At 37.8% G+C, this 20,884-nt stretch overlaps 1 protein-coding gene across 25 annotated transcripts in view; it reads left to right on the forward strand.

The window, feature by feature from the left end:
* The window catches only part of DLG2 (discs large MAGUK scaffold protein 2), a 996,215-nt gene that overhangs the window by 940,723 nt on the left and 34,608 nt on the right, over positions 1-20,884 (forward strand). For all 25 annotated transcript variants that reach the window (XM_050332274.1, XM_050332275.1, XM_050332276.1 and 22 more), the window contains 2 exons: positions 4,148-4,324; positions 13,583-13,658. In XM_050332274.1, coding sequence (XP_050188231.1) covers positions 4,148-4,324; positions 13,583-13,658 — 253 coding nt within the window. The remainder of the gene's footprint in view (positions 1-4,147; positions 4,325-13,582; positions 13,659-20,884) is intronic.

The raw sequence follows: 20,884 nt of genomic DNA on the forward strand, positions 1-20,884 counted from the left end.
TGTCAGTAGTTTAAATTTAATGAATTACAGAGGTGAGATTGAACCACTTTTGTCCTGCAGGTTTTAATGAATGGCAAAATGAAAATATTTATATAAAATGAATAATTTATTATTACAAATGATCAGACAAAAGATATTTTATCAGAACTATTTATTACACAATTTAAACACTAAAAATCTGGTAGTAGAGTATAATGTAGCATGTATAGTGCACTGTAACAAAGCAATTATTGAAGCAGTTATTTAGCAAAAAAAATTATATTGATGCAGCAGTTCTTTAGCAAAAAGAAATAATTATTAAGTAGAGTTATGATGAAACCTACCAATACCAATGCTCATGGGGAGATCTATTTCTCTCAACCTTGAGGAATAACGTTGGGGGCCGTCCCCAGGCCAGGGGAGAAATCTCCATACATACACCACAAGAAGGGTTATGCCAGGAGAACCTGACTGCGTGGAAGGGGACTGGACTTTTATAGTATAAAGTGATTGACACACATTTACAGGCCAGCTATCAGCTTATCTGTCAAATCAGACTTCAAAAAGCAGGGTGTGTATTTGAAGTCTGGTGAACCAGGATGGTTTTAGCACAATTAACACCAAGACAACACCCTGGCTCCAGCAGTTATCTCGCACATAGCTTGCATGACAGCTTGATTGGATTTTAGGTCTTATCAGGATGGGTCTATCCTGCCACACTGTTAGACATCTCATCTTGAAAGACTATTTGTCTGGTCCTTCTCTAACTGAAAGGAAAATATGGTGCTCATCTCTCAGAGAGGAGTGTTGGTTGCTCTTTGCAAGGGTGGCTTTCTTGTTGGATTGGGTTGCTTATGTCCTCTCCTCAACACACAATATTCAGCAAAGATGCTACTATTTTTTAACCTTTCCACCAATAAAGCCCATGGCATGGCAGAATCTACTTAAGGTTTCTAACATACTTTAGTATGTTATCCAGGTAAAGAAGCTTGCATAGAACAAATAGACTTTGCTGAGGGCTGAGCTTGACTCTTTGATGAAAGTTTCAGTGCTTGCAGAACGTAGCATAGTACCCTGTAAGACTTGGATGTCATTGTCTAAAAACATGAAAGAGCAAAGCAAAAAAAGGCATCTTTTTCTGTCTGCCCTGCCCAGTTTCTTTACCAAACAAGAGGTCTGGCTGCATTAATTTTTTATCACTTCAGTTGACACTCAGCAGATGCAGAGATGTTATTTTTATGTACATCTGCAAGACTGAGCACAAACAGAACTGGGTGCTGTTCATCGGGTAGAAAATTAGAAATGACATGCCAGCCTCTTAAACTAGGTTTTGCGACTGGAGAGGTAGAGATCCAAATTGCACTTGCAGCCTGAGGTGGTGAGGATGAGAATGCCCAGGTCTCCCTATTGCCCAAGGTAGTCATGTTCTCATGTTCACTTCTATATGCATACGACAGTGCCTAGAGTGAGCACCTCCATTTGCTTTATAGCTGGGCCAGCAGCCAACTTGAAGTAGTATATTTTTCCAAGCCAGAAATGTTATCAAAGTTGGAAGCAAAAATATGGCTGTGTTACCAACTTAGACCTGGCTCTTAATTTGAAATGTGTAGGGAAGAGCACTGAAGTCAGCTCTCATGTCATTTTCATTTGCTAATAGAGTAATCAACGTCTGTAGAGCATCAGCCACAAAATCTTTCTTTCAGTGAAAAGTGTGCTCAAAAATTCTCTTGTCTGAGATCTATAATCTCATTTTAATTAGCATTGCACATGATTACTCCAATCAAAGCAAGTCAGTGGCAAACATTGCCATCTGCATTCATCATTAACATCAGCTAGCATGATGGCAGTCTGATTTTAGGTTAACACATGGGCTCTGAGGTGCAAATGTCTGTTCAAGGACAAAGAACATTGTCCTACTTTCTTTCTACTATTTAGCTTTTGAAACACAACCTCAGTCTTAGAATAGGACAAATACAGAGCATTTCCAATATGGCAGGTGTTTTACATCTGGGATATGGCAGTCTTGTCTGCAACAGAAGATACTGTCCTTCATTTTGGGTGATTGAATTGTTCCTGGAATCAGGATTATATGACATCTGCCCAGAAATCAGCACAGCTGCCAACTGTGTCGTTGGGGCTTTTGAGATGTTGATAGGCTTCCATGGCAAGGTACACAATTATTCAGTGACTTTTTAAGCCAACAACTGTTCGATACAATGGTAAAACTCTGACCACGGCATGCTGAAAAGGGCAATACCGACAGGGTGATACGCTGTATGCCTGTTTGTGTATGCACTGCCATTTTCCAGAGATCAGGTGTCATTAATTGGTTAAGCAGAGGTGTCTAATGATATTTAACTGGATTTATAATGTTCTTCATCAAATGTCCTCACAGAAAGCTGTATTTGAGAAGCAGCAGATGACTGTTAGTGATAAGAATCCTTTATGAATGTAAATATTTAGTAAGATATAGCCAAGTTTTTAAAGAAACTGTTTCATTGCTAAGCCATTCATTTTTTCCAAAGGTTACATGCATTTCAAGAACATTTACCAAGAAAGGCATAAGGCACAAGCACTAAGCTTCTGGATTATATAAAATTCAACAGTCTTCATCCTCAGAGGAGGGAATAATCTGGGCATTTTTGAAGATGTTAGTACAAGACTGTAAACTCTTTAAAAGAAGACATATTTCAGTAGCATTTTTATTCCTAGTGAACCAGACTGTCCATGCAGAATGAGTGTTTTTGAGAGTTTTGAATTATTTTGAGTGCATAGTCACAACTCTTTTATAGTCATAACTTCTTTCAAAGTTCTCCTCATTATAAGAGGTAGCCTTGAGTGTTTTAAATCTAGCCACAAAGCTGCTATAAACATTCTTTGCAATGACTCTACAATGCACAACAATTAATTATATCAGATCCATCTCACAGAAGTGTTTACTAGTGAAGAGATTGCCATGGCTTTTTTTCTGACAATAAAAGAGTAGGAATAATCAGACACAATGGGATTTTACTGATCTAACATTTCTGTAGACAGGTTTATAATCATATCATTTTCCCTATAGGAAATAAATATCAGTTCTTGATAGGCCTGATCTTTAAACAATATTTTACATGGGAAAAGTATTTCCAAGTATTTTTTTCCTGTAAGAAACCAAGATCTGGATTTTTAGCTAGGTAACTCCAATGAGTGACCTGCACTCATTTGCAGTCTTGTTGGGATCCATGTGCAGGGTCTTCCCCTGAGAAACTGGGATACATCTACCCTGAAGACTGCTGGTGTAAGTACCAGGCACAGGACTGGAGGAGGGTCAGAGTTGGTATCACTGTAATTTGGTAATACAGAACTCAGGGCAGGCTGAAGGTCTTTCCTAGGATCTAGGTTGGATACTAAGGCAGCAATTTCATGCTGAACTATGCCCAGTCTGATACCCAGGTACCTTAAAGCTGGCTCTCAGTTTGTGCTTATGGAGTCCCTGGACCTACATATACATCCTATGTTAACATACGTGTCCCATAGATGGGGCTGCTTTGTATAGGTATACCCAAGGTGGAGATCCAATTCAAACTGGTGGAAAACACCTTCAGCGTTGAAGGAAAAAGCTAGGGCTGCTTGAGCAGGTGCTGTAGCACAGGAGAACTGAACACAAGGAGTGAAATCTGTGGTGCTGTCTAAACCCTAGGTGCATTTGGGGTATGTATGTCAGACTAGCACTACTCTGGTCAGGGCATCTTTCTGTTTAGTTTCAAATTTCAGAAATACAGTATTGGCAACCCAACACAGCTCCAGGACATCAACCAGAGCACTGTGGGCGGGAATAATCAAGAGATTCCTTTTGAAAACTCACTTCTAGTCTGACCTGGATGCTAAGATACATGCATCCATTCACCTAAATAAATGCATTACACCGAGAATGGATTTGGTCCCTTACGTTTAGTCCTCCCAATGCACCCCTGTCTGCCAGACAACCCCTATCTGATCACAAGAAAATCTGAAAAAAACACAAGCTCAACACAAGCTCACACATGGCTGTTGGTAAGTTGATGAGAGGGGCTTTTTGAAAAGGAGGAAGGGTTAGCTGTAATTTAAAATATGATTAGATCTTCAGAGTAACTGTTGCCAAGACTCATATAATCACCTGTCTTCATATCTTTTTTTCCTTTTACAGAGCCATGTTTGACTATGACAAGAGCAAAGACAGTGGCCTCCCAAGCCAAGGACTCAGTTTTAAGTATGGGGACATCCTTCATGTCATCAACGCCTCAGACGATGAATGGTGGCAGGCGAGGAGGGTCACTCTGGAGGGAGACAGTGAGGAAATGGGAGTTATACCCAGCAAGAGGAGGTGAGTGCTGCCTCTTTCCTTTTACATCCTTGTCCATAATGTTAAAATATTTCATTTTTTTTCCAAAGACAGTGTGCATCAATCCACTAAAAATCTGGGGAAAGTTAAGGAAAATATCACAGTTATTTCAAGAGTTATATATATATGTATATGTATATATATATCTATCAAGGAAGATACAATTTTTGCTGTTTTGAGATTTAAGGAATTCAGGCTGTTTAACTGTATGGAAAAGAAACTCAAAAGGTGACTCAATTGCAGGGGATTAGTAACTTCACAAAAAAAAAGGGGGAAGAGGAAGAGATCATTTACTAAAGAGCTTCCACAGAAAGAGGAATAACCAGAACCCAGCTCTGGGAATTAGCTCTGAATCTGAAGTGGAGCACATGTTTTTGTGTCAGGGTGATTAGCCATAGCATCAAACCATAATGAATGTCTTGACATTTTCAAATCAAGACTCTATGTCTTTATTTTGAGAGACTAATAGAATTAAACTTCTCAGCCTGTGTGATGTAAAAAAATGATGCTAAGTTATATAATGGTCATCTTTAGCTTCAAAATCTCTTAATTAAATCTCTGCTTGCCTGGAAACTGATGGATAATCAATATCACAGTAAATTTTTCATATAATTTAAATGAAGGAACTTTCATTTGCTCTCCAGGCTAAATCTGAATCTTTGTTTGTCTGTGATGGATTCGTGGTGACTGTTGGAGAGAGAACAGACATCTGAATCTCCCTCATTGTTTGTACTGTTTATTCTGTCTAGATGCTTTTGTAAAATTAGCCACAAGTCTCTGATAGTATCAGAACGAGCACACAAATCAGTATTACTTCCTGCCTCTGTTGATAGTTGCTATAGAAAGGTCAAGAACTGAAAGGGTAGGAGGAAAATGAAATCTGTCAAAACATATTACTTTTCTCTTTTGCAGCAATACTCTCATACTGAATATAAAATTTTTATTCTTAGCTATTTCAGTTTTAGCATTAATATAAAAAATATCATGCCCATTTTTTATGGTAGGGAAATGGAATGCTTGATACTCTATAGAGCACCTGCTGCTTTTTCAAGAGAGTTGGCCCAGGAACTAATAGAGCTTATGGTACTCATTGTTCTAAATCATATCAAAGTAAACTGAAAGGCCATCAAATATTTTGCTGACATGAGCCTTGTAAGGACCTTATTTTCTCTAATCATGACTATGTTTGAATAGCAACCACACCTGGTTTTTCAGCAAAGAGCAATTTTGAAGTTGTATAATAGATAGAAATAAAAACTAGGTTATAACTTTTAAGATGGAAAAATGTGCTCATTAACCAGATTTAGTCTCTAGATATTTAAAAAGGAATACTTGCCTGCTACAGTAAACAATGTTGTAGTGACATGATTGGATCATACGTGGAAAAAGAGGGAAGTTTATTCAGTTAACACTAAGGAAAGTATGTGCACAAAGCTCACTCACAGTGTGGTGTCTCCTTTGAAAAACTACAAAAAGCTATCTTACATAATAAAAGAACTATAGAGGGGGAGACAGCAAAGCAAAGCAGCTAATTAAGATGTGGAATTGTATATCCTATAAGGTGGAGAGTTTGTATGTGCCTAGAGCTTATTGGGTTTCCCACACAGTGCTGTTTTCAAGGACAAAAGATAGAGGTTCTCTAGTCAAGGTCAGACATATAATAGAGCCTAGGAATAAGATGTAGCTTAAGAAACGCTGGGAGAAAACAGAATGAAAAAAATATTTTAAAATTAAAATAAGGAAGACAAGACAAGGTGAAAATAGGTTAGTTAGAGACTAAAAATAAGAGTCTTGAATTTTAAAAGATGCAGGTATAGTTACCATGCTCTCCACTTGTCATCCTGATTCTTCACTAGTGAATCTGAGAAGCTTGGAAAAATCAATGGCATCTGATTTTCTGTCTGCATTAATATAATGATATGATACACCTGAACTAGAGTGGGAGGAGGTTGCTGTTATTTCATAAGGTTTCAGTGGCACAAGGTTATTTTTTCCAGTGCACTGAAAAGTGAGTATTGTTTCTTTTCTGTGTATTCTGGATGATTCCTCAGAGCCAGTGAGACTGATGCTCTCCTGCCAGCACCTTCCGTGGTCATTTACACCACCGAAGGGGAGAGTGAGAAATCAGTGTTAAAGAATATAAAATTGAGTTTAAAGAATATAAAATTCATCACACTAGACAGAATGTGCTAATTCAGAGTTGAATTTCCTCTGCAGGTGTGTGTTATTGACTATAAGAGGCTTTGTCTAAAACAGAGTAGGCCTGGGATTCATCTGACCAAATACAGGGTACTAGGGCATGGAAACCTTCGTGTAAGCTGTTGACTCCAGAATGCTACGCATCTTGTAGTTTATATGGGATTATTTCTATAAGCGTTCTATTATATTGCATACAACATATGTAATATCTATCAGTAAAATATTGTGATAGAAAGGAAGGAATAAAAGAACATCTGTTTGTTGGGCTGTGACTTGTGAAAGCCCAACTTCCTACGATGTTGTAAATTGAAGTGGTTTTTATATTTGTGCTATGTTTTTCAATCCCCCATTCATTTCTGTACCTTTTATTTTAGGGTCTGGGCTTTCTGAGGGCTTGGTTTACTGGGTTTGATTTTGGTGTTGTGGTTATATTCCTTTTCCTGCCTGTGGAATGCTATCCTGTGGGATTTTGCACTTAGGCATTTTTTGCACTTTGGGTCAGGGCAAGGCTATACAGATCCAGGAATTGTTAGTTCCAGGGTTAGTCTTTTAGTTATCTGATTTGCTACCTCAGGTCCTGTACAGCAACAACTAAGATACAATTCCTGCATTTTCTATAGCTGAAATCATCACAGAATAGCTCTGAAAGCCAGTGACCACTTCAATTCTGTTTCTGCCCATCATGCAGTGACATTTTAGCACAAGTTGATTAGAGAAATTTTGAATGATAAATCAAGACTCCTCTATGACATATGTGATATACCAGAAGAAATCATAATTTAGAATTATAGAGGTGCTGCCACTCATTATTCTCTCCAGGATGTTGGATACATTACCTCTCCATGATTTAATAGCATTTGAAAGATCTTTTGTCATTAGATTTCAGTGCTGCTGCCAATGTGTGGACTTGTTGCCTTGTTTATGGTTAAATTGAAAAGTCAGGCTTTTAGAGGGAGTTTTGGAGGGCAGCACTGCAGCTAGAGGAGGTTACTTAGAGGCAGCACAAAGAAGTGAGGGTAGCCCCATGTTTCTCCACTGATCTGTGCAAGGACCAAACCTCATGAACCAGTGCACCAATGACCTCTGCAAAGGTTGATGAAAATTAAATTCTCAGTACCCTTCAGTTTTTAAATACAATTGCAACCATTTCTACATCTGAAAACGACATTTTGTCCATTTGTCAGTATGTATTTATTGCCTAATTACAGCTGTTGTTCTTGACTACAGGATTGAGTAGCCAGTTGAGTAGGAACCAAATATAATGCTATAAAGGTGTTGTGGTATTGTATCAAGTTGGTGTTGGGAAGCACAGGACTTCAGCATGAGAGGTTGCAAACCACTTCAGTTGCAATTTACCAATCGCCAAATAGTTATTATATAGTATTAATGAATGAAGATTTCAGACCAAATTTTTCTTAGTTCCACCTCTTCCAAAAAGATTTATCCAAGCTGTGTTTAAGGTGACAGTAAGGCACAATTATATCAGGCAGGACGTCCAGGGTGAGAGGACATAAATACCAGCTCTGTACCAACGTCACAGGCAGCCTGCAGTATTGCCAGTGCACTATGTTTATGTTTGTGAATTGCTCCCTTTGAAATCATTGAAAATTACTATTTATACTAAAATTACCAATAGAATTAGATTTAGACTGGATTTTTGTTACATTTACATATATATATGTATAGATTTAGATTAGAATTTCTACATATGGTGTGCTTTTGATCATGAAAATTTTTCTTTGCCTCACTGCCTCCTATTATCCATATGAAAAAAAAAAATTAAGCTTTCCATAAAGGGCAGCAGCAAGCTGAGCAGCCTATGTCTAAGATTGCCTCCCCATGGAAACACTCACATTAGAATGAACAAAATACACAAAACCAATGTGCATAAGTCAGAGTGTATTATATTCCTAGACAGATACTCTAATTCAGTAGTAAAGAGGTTTTAATTTGCTGCAGCATTGATTTTACTCCTCCAGTTCTTTTCACTTTTTCTTTGCTGAGTCCCTGCACACAGACAAGCTCCTACATTGCAAGGCCCCCCACAACAGCAACCTCCCACCTCACGAATGTCAAGCTTCACTGTTTTCTGTGATGTGTGCATATCTGCTTGACTTGAGTCTGTGGGTCTGAAATACAGCCTGAGATTTCACAGAGATTGCCCCAGAATGGCTGAGCATAAATTCTTGCCACTTTTACTACTGCGGACAGTGAGGATTTGGCCTTAAAACACTGAAATAATTACATTAATCTTTCTGTTGTCTTTAAGATGTGCAGTTACCAAACTGCTGTCAGACCGGACATCATTCTAAGATACCCATTTTTAGGTAGTTTAAGTACATCTGACTGCAAAATGTTACACAACTTGTATCTCTGTTATTACCAGCTGGAGGTGTATGATGGTACCAGCCTGATATTTGTGTTCTCAAATACACAACATTCTCCCCACAAATACATGTAACCACGCTCTTCTTTCAGAGCAAAGTGGGGGGAAAAGTACATAAACCCCAATGTTTCACAACCATTTCAGGACAAGGAACAAGAGGTTTTCCCAGAACAGAAGTCCCCATGGGCAAAAAGCCAACTTAAATTTGTTATTCTGCTCAGCTTGGCAGAAAGGCATGTTTATCTACTCAAGTGAGTTTTATTTTTAATGGTTTCCTATAAATTGTCTACCTTTCTAAACATCCCAAGAGATTTTCATCCTTAGATGATAGAACTCTTTAACATAGCATAATCATGTAAGCTTTGTCTAAAATAAGTTATCTGACTATACCTACTAATCTAATTGGAAAAATTAAATATGGAATAAAATTGGTACGTATATGTAGGTATAAACCTCTTCCTGTGCTCATGAAGTGATGGGAAACTTTTGTGCTGAAGGAAAACAGCTGTTAGCTTTTAAACAGAACAAGGTGGTTCTACAATTTTGTGAGAATTCACTTCCTAATGTCATTAGGTCTACTCTTTTCATAAATACTGACCAGGTGCTGAGCTGCTCTCTATAAGCAAGTCACTGACGGTGGAGAGCTGAACCAGAGCACATTCTCTCCTACTGAAAGATACATGTTCAGTTGCAAAAACACAACTTCAGGAATGCTCAAAAATAATTTTGAAAATGAGAATCTGTTGGTACGGTCAGATCTCACATGGACAATAGTAAGCAGTGCAAAGGATGGAAGCAATAAAAAGCTATGAACTGGGACCACAGATTTAAACTATAAATAGTATGTATGTATTTTCACTTATCTTTCACTTGATAGGCAGGCAAAACAAATATAATGCAGATGACCTGGAAATGGGGAAGCAAGATAAGAAGAAACTTGTTAATAAAGATGCAAAATATAGCAAGGTCATTCAAGCAATTTTACATTGCTTTTTTCTATTTGCTGCTCTCCTCACTATAGTACTCATGCTGGATTTGGAAATAACTTTCATTGTGGAAAACACCTCAATGCCAAATCTGTGCAAATTAGGCTACTGTTACAATTTTATTTCATCCTTGAAGTGAATTTGCAATTTGCATCTGTATTCTACATCAGTGATGAATACTGTTACTGAAGATTAAAGCATGTCTCACTTCATATTCTAAATCTCCCCTTAAATTAATGCTTTTAGAAAGGCACTGACAAAACTGGTCCATTAACCTCCAACAATGGGCGATCACAGTTCACGTCTGGTTGAGTTATACTTGATTTTTTTTTTTCTGGCTTGCAGCACACATGAAGAACTGAAAGTCTCATTTTGAAAAATCCCACAGGCCCCTTTGAACAGCTACATGTGGCCACAAACACAAAAGCAGATAGACACTGCAGTGCAATAAGTCTTGCATCCCAGTTTCATAAGTTCCACAGAAGAGCAGGAAGAGAACAGCATCCCAAAGAACTGAAGTCTTGAACTTGCTAGTGAGGGAACCTGAAGGTTAAAGTATGTTTTCAATGTACTGCTCCACTTCTTTAGCTTTACATGGGAAGAAGAGAGTGAATCCTGACCTTCTCCAAAAAAAAGGGCCAAATGTATCTACTGCCAGGAATGTTTTAAAGGGAAAGTGAGGATACAGCGTATACTCCAACTGCCCCATATCTCAGATGGTCTTAGATAACTTCCCTGTACACAGCCGTGTTTCTGCAGGGAGTTACGTTTGGAGAATGAGTGGGAAGATGGAGGTGAAATCCCCATCAGTTGTGCTAGGTGGTGCTCAGGGCTCAGAGCTTTTCAGCTCCCAAGTCATGTTTGAATGCTGGGAGTGTTTCTTTCAACATATCTTGAAATCTCTTTCAGCTTAGTTGACTCCTCAGGCACTTTTGAAAATGGGACTTGAGCCATGAATTTGTTTTGGAAATAGTATCTGTGCTTTCCTGATCCCTTAGGTGTAGCTCTATCAAGCAAATATATAATGAGAAAGGGGCACAGCAGCAGTGTGTACATCAGGCAAGTCAGGGTTGCATATCTGGGCCTCTGCAAAGTTGGCAGACAGGAGTCCTCCTCCTTCACTTCATGTTTTTGCACAACATAATCCTGCTTTGTGCAGCAGTGGTGAATGAAAAATGGTTACAGTTTGAAGTGAAACACTACTTCCTATATAAGCAATTTCTTCAGCTGATGGATCAAAATGCTGTTCAAGGGATAGTAGGTTTGCTGTCATCTAAAGCAATGTAAGGAATTTACACTCATATTTAGACATTCACAGTATCAGCTGCTGCAAATAACCCTTTGTACCTAAGCTACTTTTTTATTTGGGAAAAAAGTTAGTCAACTTTATTTTGCCTTTAATGTAACAATTACAAACCTGAAAATTCAAAAGAAGTGCCAAAAATGTTTGAATTAGTGTTCCTTTGAAAAGTGTATTTTCTAAGAGCTGGATCAATGAATCTAAAAGAACTGGCATTCAAAACTTTGTATTTTCGTCATTTTAGTTCCCTTTTTAGCTCTGTCTATGGCAAAAGTGTCCTGGTAGCCCAGATGAGAAATTCTGAGAACATTTTAGTTCATTGCAGTCCTGCACCTTAATCATTTCAAAAAAGATTAAATCTTTGGAGAACCAAAGCTAAATTCAGAGTTCTCCAAAGCATGTAAAACCAAAGCTTTTCAGAAACTTAGGTTGATTCCTTCAGGAAAAAGAGAGGTTTATTCCTACCAGTAGACCAACCCACTGCCACAATTCAAGTCCCAGACCAAAGACATGAAGGCAATAGAGAACCTGAGTTGAAGCACTTTAATAGTATATTATAGATTGGGCAAAACCATTATTTGGTACTAGCCTTTTTCTAACAGCTAACCCAGATCATTGACAATCCAGGCAGCAACAGTAATGTAATCAGCCTGAAACACAGAAAATTTCAGCTTGGAAGTTTACAGTTCAGCTAAATAATAAGTAACTGAGAACAGTTTTATTGTGGAAGGTGTCAGGAAAATTGTAATGGGAGACAACAATGTGTGCTACCCTTAACACAGGGCCAGATGATGAAACGTTTGGAATATTTAGTAGGCATGCTGAGCATATATGAACCTTGTTGCTATGTTTGCCTGAAGGATTAATGACACTTAATCACACTATTTAAAAACTTCTTAAGGCAATGCAGAATGTTTCTGCAGTTCGTCATCTGTCTGCTATGCCTCTAGAAAGCAGCAATGCCTTCGTGGATGCTAATGCAATTTTTAGAAACTTCATAAGATTCACTCTTCAGGATTAATTTCCAAATTTCTTTATAGAAATATAAACTGTAGAAATAGTTAAAAACAGACGTTTTAGGAAGTTAGGCAGGGCTGGAATGAGTTTAAATGTTAACACAGATTAATAAGTAGAATATCATGTTCATTTGTGCTAATTATTTCCCCAGAAGTTATCCATCCTATTTAGGCAATTACACAGCCTCAAGTCTTCGTTTTTACCCGTATTACCAAGGGACTTCATCTGCTAGTTTTAGTTTGAGACTGTTCATGGCTTTTTAATAACATAGATTTAGTTTGAAAGCTGCGTTTGAGCTGTTTCCATGTGAATATTCCACATGTACAGAGAAATGCATTTAATCTAAATTTAAATTGTAGCTATAGTAACCAACATTCACTGTTTTTCAGTAGGACATATATGAGCCCACTCAGACAGAAGGAAACATGCTGTGTTAATTATCATTCTATCAAAACACTTGAGATTTTATTTTTAAAAATAATTATCAGAAACTATGTATTCTTACTACCCAGACTTAGAAACCAAAAGATTTGCAGGAACGTATTCTAATGGCGTTTGTGGGAAACTGTGAAAGTTAGAAAAAAGGCCATATGTGGACCACTTTGGAGAACATAAGAAACCTCATTTTTTTTCCAGCTATTTGTTGTCCAATAAAAACACAGTATTGACCTCTTATGAGCTAGCTTTGCAAGATTCAACTTAGATTTCTAGAGCAATTGCCAGTTTAGACAAATAGGGCTAGTGTTTCAATTTCAGGTAGATGATTGGATTTTTTTTACTTAAGCCAGTGGATTATCTATCATCTTGAGTCAGATGATAGATTCTGTAGATGATTTTACAAAGGTAGGAGATGTCACTTTTACAGTAATGTCCATATTAATCAAGGTAAGGACATGACTTGCCTTATATTCAGGTGAATTGTGGGATTCACTTTACCTTGTTTGTACGATTTAAAATTTACTCCACCATAAAGTGCAATAAGGTGCACAGCTCATTCTCTCTCTGCCCTTGTTTCATTCCTCTGACCATAGAAGAACTCTAAATTTTGCCTCATTTTTTAACAGCTTAAATTAGAGAGAGTAAACATGTCCCTGGCATGCTTTTCCTATGTGTGTTAGGAAGCAGTGCTGTTCTGCTGGTGCAGGGCAGCCAAGGCTCCTCAAACCCAGTCCTGTGTTCACCAGAAAACATGTGCTTGGCTGAGGAAGTGATCTCTCTTTTTACTTTATGAAATTTGCTTTAAATGCTTGCTTTATGTATTGTAAGTCTTGGGAGAGCAGATATCAAATGTATCATACAAAATGCTGGTATAATCAACATGTGTTTCTTCCCTTGTGTTTTCTTTTCCCCAGAGTTGAAAGAAAGGAGCGTGCACGTTTGAAGACGGTGAAATTCAACGCAAAACCTGGTGTAATTGACTCAAAAGGGGTAGGTAGATAGTGAAACCTTTCGAAATTGTTCTTTGCAAGTGTTTTATAAGTTTCAGAGTAGAGAAAAATTTAGCATCATAGGGAATATTTAGGTTGTTGCAAGACCTGAGGAATAGTGAAATATAGATGGGGGATTAGTAAATATATAAAATTATTTTATATATTCAAATAATCTATATATTTATATATATAATATATAATCTTTGAAATATTCAATTATTCTTTTTATAATAATACTGAATGACAGTGCCTCCTCATGGGAAGATACTAAAAAAATAAAGAGCATTCTGTGATAGCTGTGATTTTAGTTAAACGATGGATAGAGAATAAAAGACTTTAAAAATTAATGCAGATGGATAACAGTTCAATGAAATAGGGCCAGAAGTGTAAATTCCCTGGCTTCAAAAGCTGTTAAGTCTCAAATGAAGGGTTGAAAGTTAAGAAATCCCAGATGCAAAAATTTAGAGTTTGGATGTTCTGCTTTGACAGTTGTGACAGACATTGAACACTGGTGTGTTTCACAGCAGGCACAGTGGCCAACCAACACAAAAAATGAAGAGTTCCCTTCCACCAGCGGTGCCTGCACAGAACAGCGTTCCTGCTGTCACCGCTCAGCAGCATTGCTGTAATTGTACCCAACAGTCAGCAGTTCTCATTAGCCTGATGCCTAACATCCTGTATGTTGCCATCTGGCTGGCAAGCATTACAGCATGAGAAATGCCCTCAGTCCTGGCTGTTAAGGTATATTTTTCCACAGAAGTGTAGCTTGCAGTTGTAGCAGTAGTAAATACTTGACATTTGCAGGGATTTATTTTTGAAAACAGTCCAGTTGGCATGCATGGGATTTACAACTAAGGGCTTCTGTGAGCAAACTATGAAACAGAGATTCAGAAATCATCAGGAAAAAGTCCTGTTTGGCTGCCAAAAAACCAGGGCAGGGCCAAAACCGTGTGATGAGAGGACACGGTCATAGGTAGGTGCTAGCAAGGGAAAGAACTACGTGGTTCAGCAGGTCCCTTCCAGACCTGCTGTTGCTGTGGCCTTTGCGTAGTTTGAAATACTCATTCTTAATCTCTTCCTGCTTCGTTTTCCCTCTGTAATGAATAATTTCTTTATCCCAGTTTATCCCATCCTTTCAGACAGATTATCAGGGCAAGAATTTCCTCTTGCTATGAACCCAGTGGTCCTAGGGCAGTAGTTTCCAAGTCAGCAAAATAATATTTCAGACTTTCAAATACTTCCCTTTTACTGCTCTATAGAACACTTCCTGAATTCAATTGCAATTGCACTGACTGAAAACAGTTTTCCAGACTTATAAGGTACACGGATCAGTCTTGAGCCTCTGAATATTACTTCATATGCAGATAACTTTGTATAAAATACATAACAAAGGGTATTAAGAAACAACTGATGCAACTCATTGCATTTCTTCAGGAGTCAGAATTCTGTTTTTCGGTTTGAAATGACTGTAACCCTGTAAATTAATGTTGCCACTTATTTTGGGGAGATAATAAGTTTTATATTGCCAATGAAATCACTTGTTAAATGTCTATTTCTTGTATATAATCAAAGCCTCAGGGGAATAATTCATTCATTCATATAACTAATGGTCCTTATTCCTGTGAGTCTGTCAAGAATTTAATTACCTCTTGATTCCCCAAATAGTTTTTCCATTTTTGTCATCAGTGTCACATTAATATTCCAGCCATTCAACTTCACTGTTTGTTTCACTGTTTAGGAAATTCTGCAATTACAGGCCAAGACCATTGTACCGTTTTGGGACCAAGCTTTCTATTTTAGTATTTGCTAAAATTTGGTTTTGTCTATAAAAAAGAATGTATATATATATATATATATATATATATGAAGTCCCACAATTTCAAAAGTTTTGGGAAAAGATAATGGAGGCCTGTGACTGAAAGACCACAAGGGGAAGAAGGGTTTACTCTTAAACTAAGCATCAACACATAAAATGTTTGAGTACATATTTGAACATACATGTATATTCATGTTAGGGGTCAGCATTTCCATTTGGACTTTCAGTGTTCAAAAAGAAGTGGTATAAGCTGTCCATGCTTTACTTTTTTCACCTTTTTTTTTTTTTTTAGTCTGGAAGCAATTCAGCCCAAATAAACAGGGCTGCAGTAAGCCCAGGAAAAGTCTTGTTTCAAAATCAAATTCAAAATTCAGATAGGAATGAGTTTATGTGTGTCTGTGGCACCTTTGGCTCACACGTTCATGACTGTGTGGGCAAGTGGAACTGTCTTAGTTTACTCTAAAGATGAAGCTGAGAGAAAGCTTTTCATGGGACATTCCTAAATTTGGCCAGGAGATGTGCATAAAAGCATTTTTTAAAAAGAACCAAAACTTAACTAAATACAGAGAATCCTTGGGGGGGTTGCACAGGTTAAAGTGTTACCCTCCTGCAATTTTATCTGAATCACTCCATTGGTCCCAAGTCCTTTCTTCCCCTACAAAAGCAATGTTCAAAAGCCAATAACACACAGCATAGGTTTCCTGAGGTAGTACCACAATTTCTTTACAATAACTCTGATTTTTTAAAGTAGAAAACATCAAGTCATTCTGCAGGTTTATAAATTCTTAGGCATTTTCATCCGTTTATACCTATTTTTTAGTCCCAAATCCAGAGATAAGATATAAAGTATTATGGATAGGCTGACATTTGTAGTTGATCAGCACTAAAAAGGTGTTAAGAATGCTTAGCAGTACAGCTGACAAACCTATTAGCAGGGAGAGCTAAAGGATAATCTTTTCAAAGGCCAAATTTGGGTGCATTACTTCACCTAGAAAATTAGCCCAGCACTCCTTAAAAATGTGATTTAGAATATTTATATCACTTTAAATTTGTTTCATTTGACTCCTCCAATCCATGGCCTGTGAAATTAAAGTCTACAAAATCAGTATGGATACAAAAATAGTGAATGTGAATTACAGTTAGGGAGATCCAGAGAAACCTTCTGATCTCAGGTTTAAATAGGGCAATGGATAGTACCTTTCTATGCAATAATTAAATTCTGATGCTCATTATTACAGGATGTTGTATAAAAATAAATAAAATAAAGGAATTAGACACATTAGCAAGCAATGGAACCAAGGGCATCTTTTAACATCACATTTCAAGAAGCAGAGAGGTTATAAACAGGGAAGGATCATGTTACTTCTACTTTTCCATTTAAACATCTGCTATTAGACAACTTTAGAAAAAGCTACTGGGCTAACTGGATCTCCAGCTTAACCCAGTTGGACTGTTTTTCTTTCGTGTTCTGTTTATTTAGACCAAAAGAAATTATTTTGACCAAAAGAAACACTTGTTCAGGTTTAGAGACGTCATCCGAATCTAGGTCCTATTAACATTTTTAAAAATGTCAAGCCAGTTAGAACTGTTAACACCTCTGTAGTAAGGAAAAGAATATAAATACTGGGATAAACAGTTTCATTTCACCAAGCGAAGATTGTGCTTCTGTTGTGTTGGGCAAGTTCAGCCTCTAGCTTCATTCATATAATTGTTGTAGCAATCTTCAGCAGCTTTTCTCATTGTTACAGTTATGATTTCCTATCTCATACTTAAGGGCTTACTGATCTGTGGATAATCAATGGAAAACAGAATGGCCCAAAGGTTTATGTCTGATATTTATGCTGGAGGAAGCTATGCTGGAGGAAGTTATGTAAGCACAAACTTAATTAAAAAGTATGTTTTATGCCATGTTGAACTCAAGGTCATATCCCAAATATCTTCTGATGCTCACCTTTGCACCAAGAGGATCAGAACATATGAGTAGCCATGACCAGGATTATATATCTGCCAAAGCAGCATACTGAATTCTTGGTAACTCCCTACCATAAGCTTCAGGCTGAACAAAAGTAGCCTTTCCTCTCCTAATCCTAAAACACACAGGTTTTGAGTGCTTTTCAGACTTTTTACTGAATCAAAAAGAATGTCAAATGACAGAAATATTACAGAGTGAAAAGAGATGAGCCGGTAATCTGCTTTTTTTCTCTAAACTGTTGTAATTATAACAGATCTTTCAAGAGACAAAAATAGCACCTTTTGCTTTTCTCCCTGTCAGATCATATATGCTTTCTTGACTATCTCTTGAAAATATTTTTACACTCAAAACTGTAGCTCTTTGAAAGATCTTTAGCAACATCTGACTTTTACTAACATTCCTGAATGTTGCCTGTTTCCAGAGAAGTGTTTGAATATCTGGAAACATAATGTTTAAGTAAAACTTGATTTTATACAGAGAACTATTTTTTGATACCATATGCCTTTTCATTTCACACTTTATTTGGCCAGTGACTGCACAATATTGTCTTATAGACAAAGACCCAATTTCATTTCCCAAAGAAATGAAAGTCATGTCTTGCACAATCTCTCAATTTTTAATGTGTGTGTGTCAGGGTGCAGGGGGATATTCAGCCCATGTTTACTGAAATGCATTTCCAGATGGGTGCTTGCCCTAGTAAGGCTGCTCAGCAGGGTGCCAAACAGATGAGGTGCCTGCCAAGGAAAGGGACTACCCATTCCTCCAAAATTCCTCCCAGCAGCTGTGCTGCTCATCAGCAGTGCAGGTCCTGAGCTGTGACCCACACCATATTGCTCCATCACTACCCATTAGGGTTTTATCTATTCAGTTAGCTTGTCATCCTAAGTTCTTTTCATATTCCAGTCAGATCACCTACATCATACTCAGCCTGCCTCTTCAAATGCCTCCAAATGCATTTATTATGACAGTCAGAAGCTTGATAGCATTTAATAATATTTCTTATGAGAAGATTCTGTTTACAGATATCACAGCCCTGCCAGCAATGCAAGGTCATCCTCTTGCTTTATTGTCATTTTAGCAACACTGCACTGAGGCATGAAAGGAAAAAGCAAAACTTGACTGAGGTAGCAAAATCTGTATTGTGGAGTAAACAAAACTCTCTGCATACTAAATGCACCTCTCCTCCAAGTGCTGAAATCCAGTGACTGACATAGTTTTGAGTGTTTAATAACTATATTGCAGGGGGAGGGGGGAGAGGAAAAAACCCCAACCAAACAACGAAAAAGAACCCCACCTATTTCCAAACAATTTATGCTCTAGAAAATCGTTATACTTTCATCCCTAGCCATCAAATAAGAGCAAAAATGGTCTGTAGGAAAGTCAGGTGGCCACCAACTCTAAGCCCTGCCCTTCTTCTATAACATCCTCCTGTCTCCCATATTTGTGTAATCTCTGTTTAAAGACCTGCCACAACAGATATTTCATTTTCTTCCCAAACAGCCCTTCAGTGCTTTACTCTCCTCATCATTAGAGATGGTTAAAGTGCTGCAGTTTAAGTCTGTTGTTATTTTTCTGTGAGTGTATATGTAGAGTAGATTATATGTCTTCATTGTCACTGAGCAGAACCTGCAGTCACACTTGTCCTCCTCTCAGGTACAGAGACTGTGCTAGTGGTTCACCACAACAGATCTGGGTGTATCAATGCAGAGAAATAGGCCATAATCTCAACTGAATCCTCTATTCTCAGAGAGAAAGTATAGCAGTGTATTAGACTGTCTATACTCTCTCTCTACCTAATTAAGATTTTTTCTAACATCAGTGTTTTACTAAGCTTAAGTTTTCTAAGTATAAAGCTTCACCACTTTTATAGAAAAGCAGTTCTGTAGTCTGTTTTCCACATTTGCAGTGGATTTTGACCACCTTTTCTTTGCACTTCTTTGCTAAAGATATTTGACACAATGGATGGATTTCCTAAAGTGATTGGTACTGGAGCAAGAGTAGAAGAAAATCTGCAATTCTAAGTACATTCAAAAAACCACAGATTTGGAGAGCCTGGTAACACCCAGCCTGTAGTTTACAGTGTCGTCCTTCTGAGAAAGGGGAGACCTCATTGCACTGTACGACTTCCTCAGAGTGGGAAGCAGAGGGACAGGCACTGATCTCTACTCTGTGGTGACCAGTGACAGGACCCGAGAAAATGGCCTGAAGTTGTGTCAGGGGAGATTTAGGTTGGATGTCAGGGAAAGGTTCTTCACCAAGAGGGTGGTTGGGCACTGGAACAGGCTCCCCAGAGAAGTATTCACAGCACCAAGCCTGACAGAGTTTAAGAAGTGTATGGACAGCGCTGTTAGGCACATGGTGCAACTCTTGAGGCTGGTCCTGTGCAGGGCCAGGAGTTGGATTTCATGATCCTTATGGGTCACTTCCAACGCAGGATGTTCTATGACTCTATGATTTTCTCTCTGTTGGATTTAAGTTCTGCCAAAGGCTCTAAGAACTCCAAAATGGGGGTAGCATTAGATGTCATGGAAGAATCAGATCTCAGCATCGTTCCTGTTTGTGGAACAGGTTGTTTCTGGGAGAAGACGCTTCTCCCCATATTGGAGGAAAAGCTGGATCTCATTTTTCCAGCTGCCTTTTGCTCTTTCATGCATTTTCACAACTTCCACAGCTCTGTCTTCATGCTTCATGATAGCATGGTGACAGGCAGTGGATACTGGCTGCACTTTTGGATTGATCTGACCCTGCATTATTGGACCATTCCCCTTCAGCCGAACATTTTTCGCTCAGTGTTTCTCCAAGGTACATTAGAAATACTGCTGTCATCAGCATCAACTTCACTCATGTACTGAAGTAATCAAATGAAATTCAAATGATAAAACAGCACATAGCCAGGAAAACTTAACTGTACATTGTCTCGTTGCTCCAGGATATCTTGAGGCACTCCACAAAGACATGCAGTAATTTAATAATAATGCATCTTGGTCCTAGGTCACAGTCAAAAATCAAGGAAAACAAGTGAGTCTTCAGTTTTAATTTATGTCATGGCAGCAGTGTTGACTCTGGCAGGGAACTGGTATGCCTTAAGAAATCTATTTTTTAAAAAGGTGAAATAGCCCTTGAAATTTTGAAAAATAAGGTCAAATTTGAGGCTTTTACTCAGCTGAAGTGAAGAAATATGTTTCCATAGCTTCCTTTGAAAAATCCAGTAGAAGTAGAGTATTTGAAAGAATTTTTTTCAAATTGAAAAACATACTAAATTAGAAAATCATTAGGTCTGTTTTCCATTTTTTATTTTATTGAGAAGTATAAATTCTAAATATCTGCAATTTGTAGGCATAATGAAATAGAGTAGAAACTAGGAGAAATAAAGGATTTGTCATTGAATTTATTCAGGTCATGAAAAATGTTTCTGTCTATTGGAAGCTTGTCAGTC

Source organism: Myiozetetes cayanensis, unplaced genomic scaffold (assembly GCF_022539395.1).
Source record: "Myiozetetes cayanensis isolate MyiCay16 unplaced genomic scaffold, myiCay2020 scf5-8, whole genome shotgun sequence".
Taxonomy (NCBI): domain Eukaryota; kingdom Metazoa; phylum Chordata; class Aves; order Passeriformes; family Tyrannidae; genus Myiozetetes; species Myiozetetes cayanensis.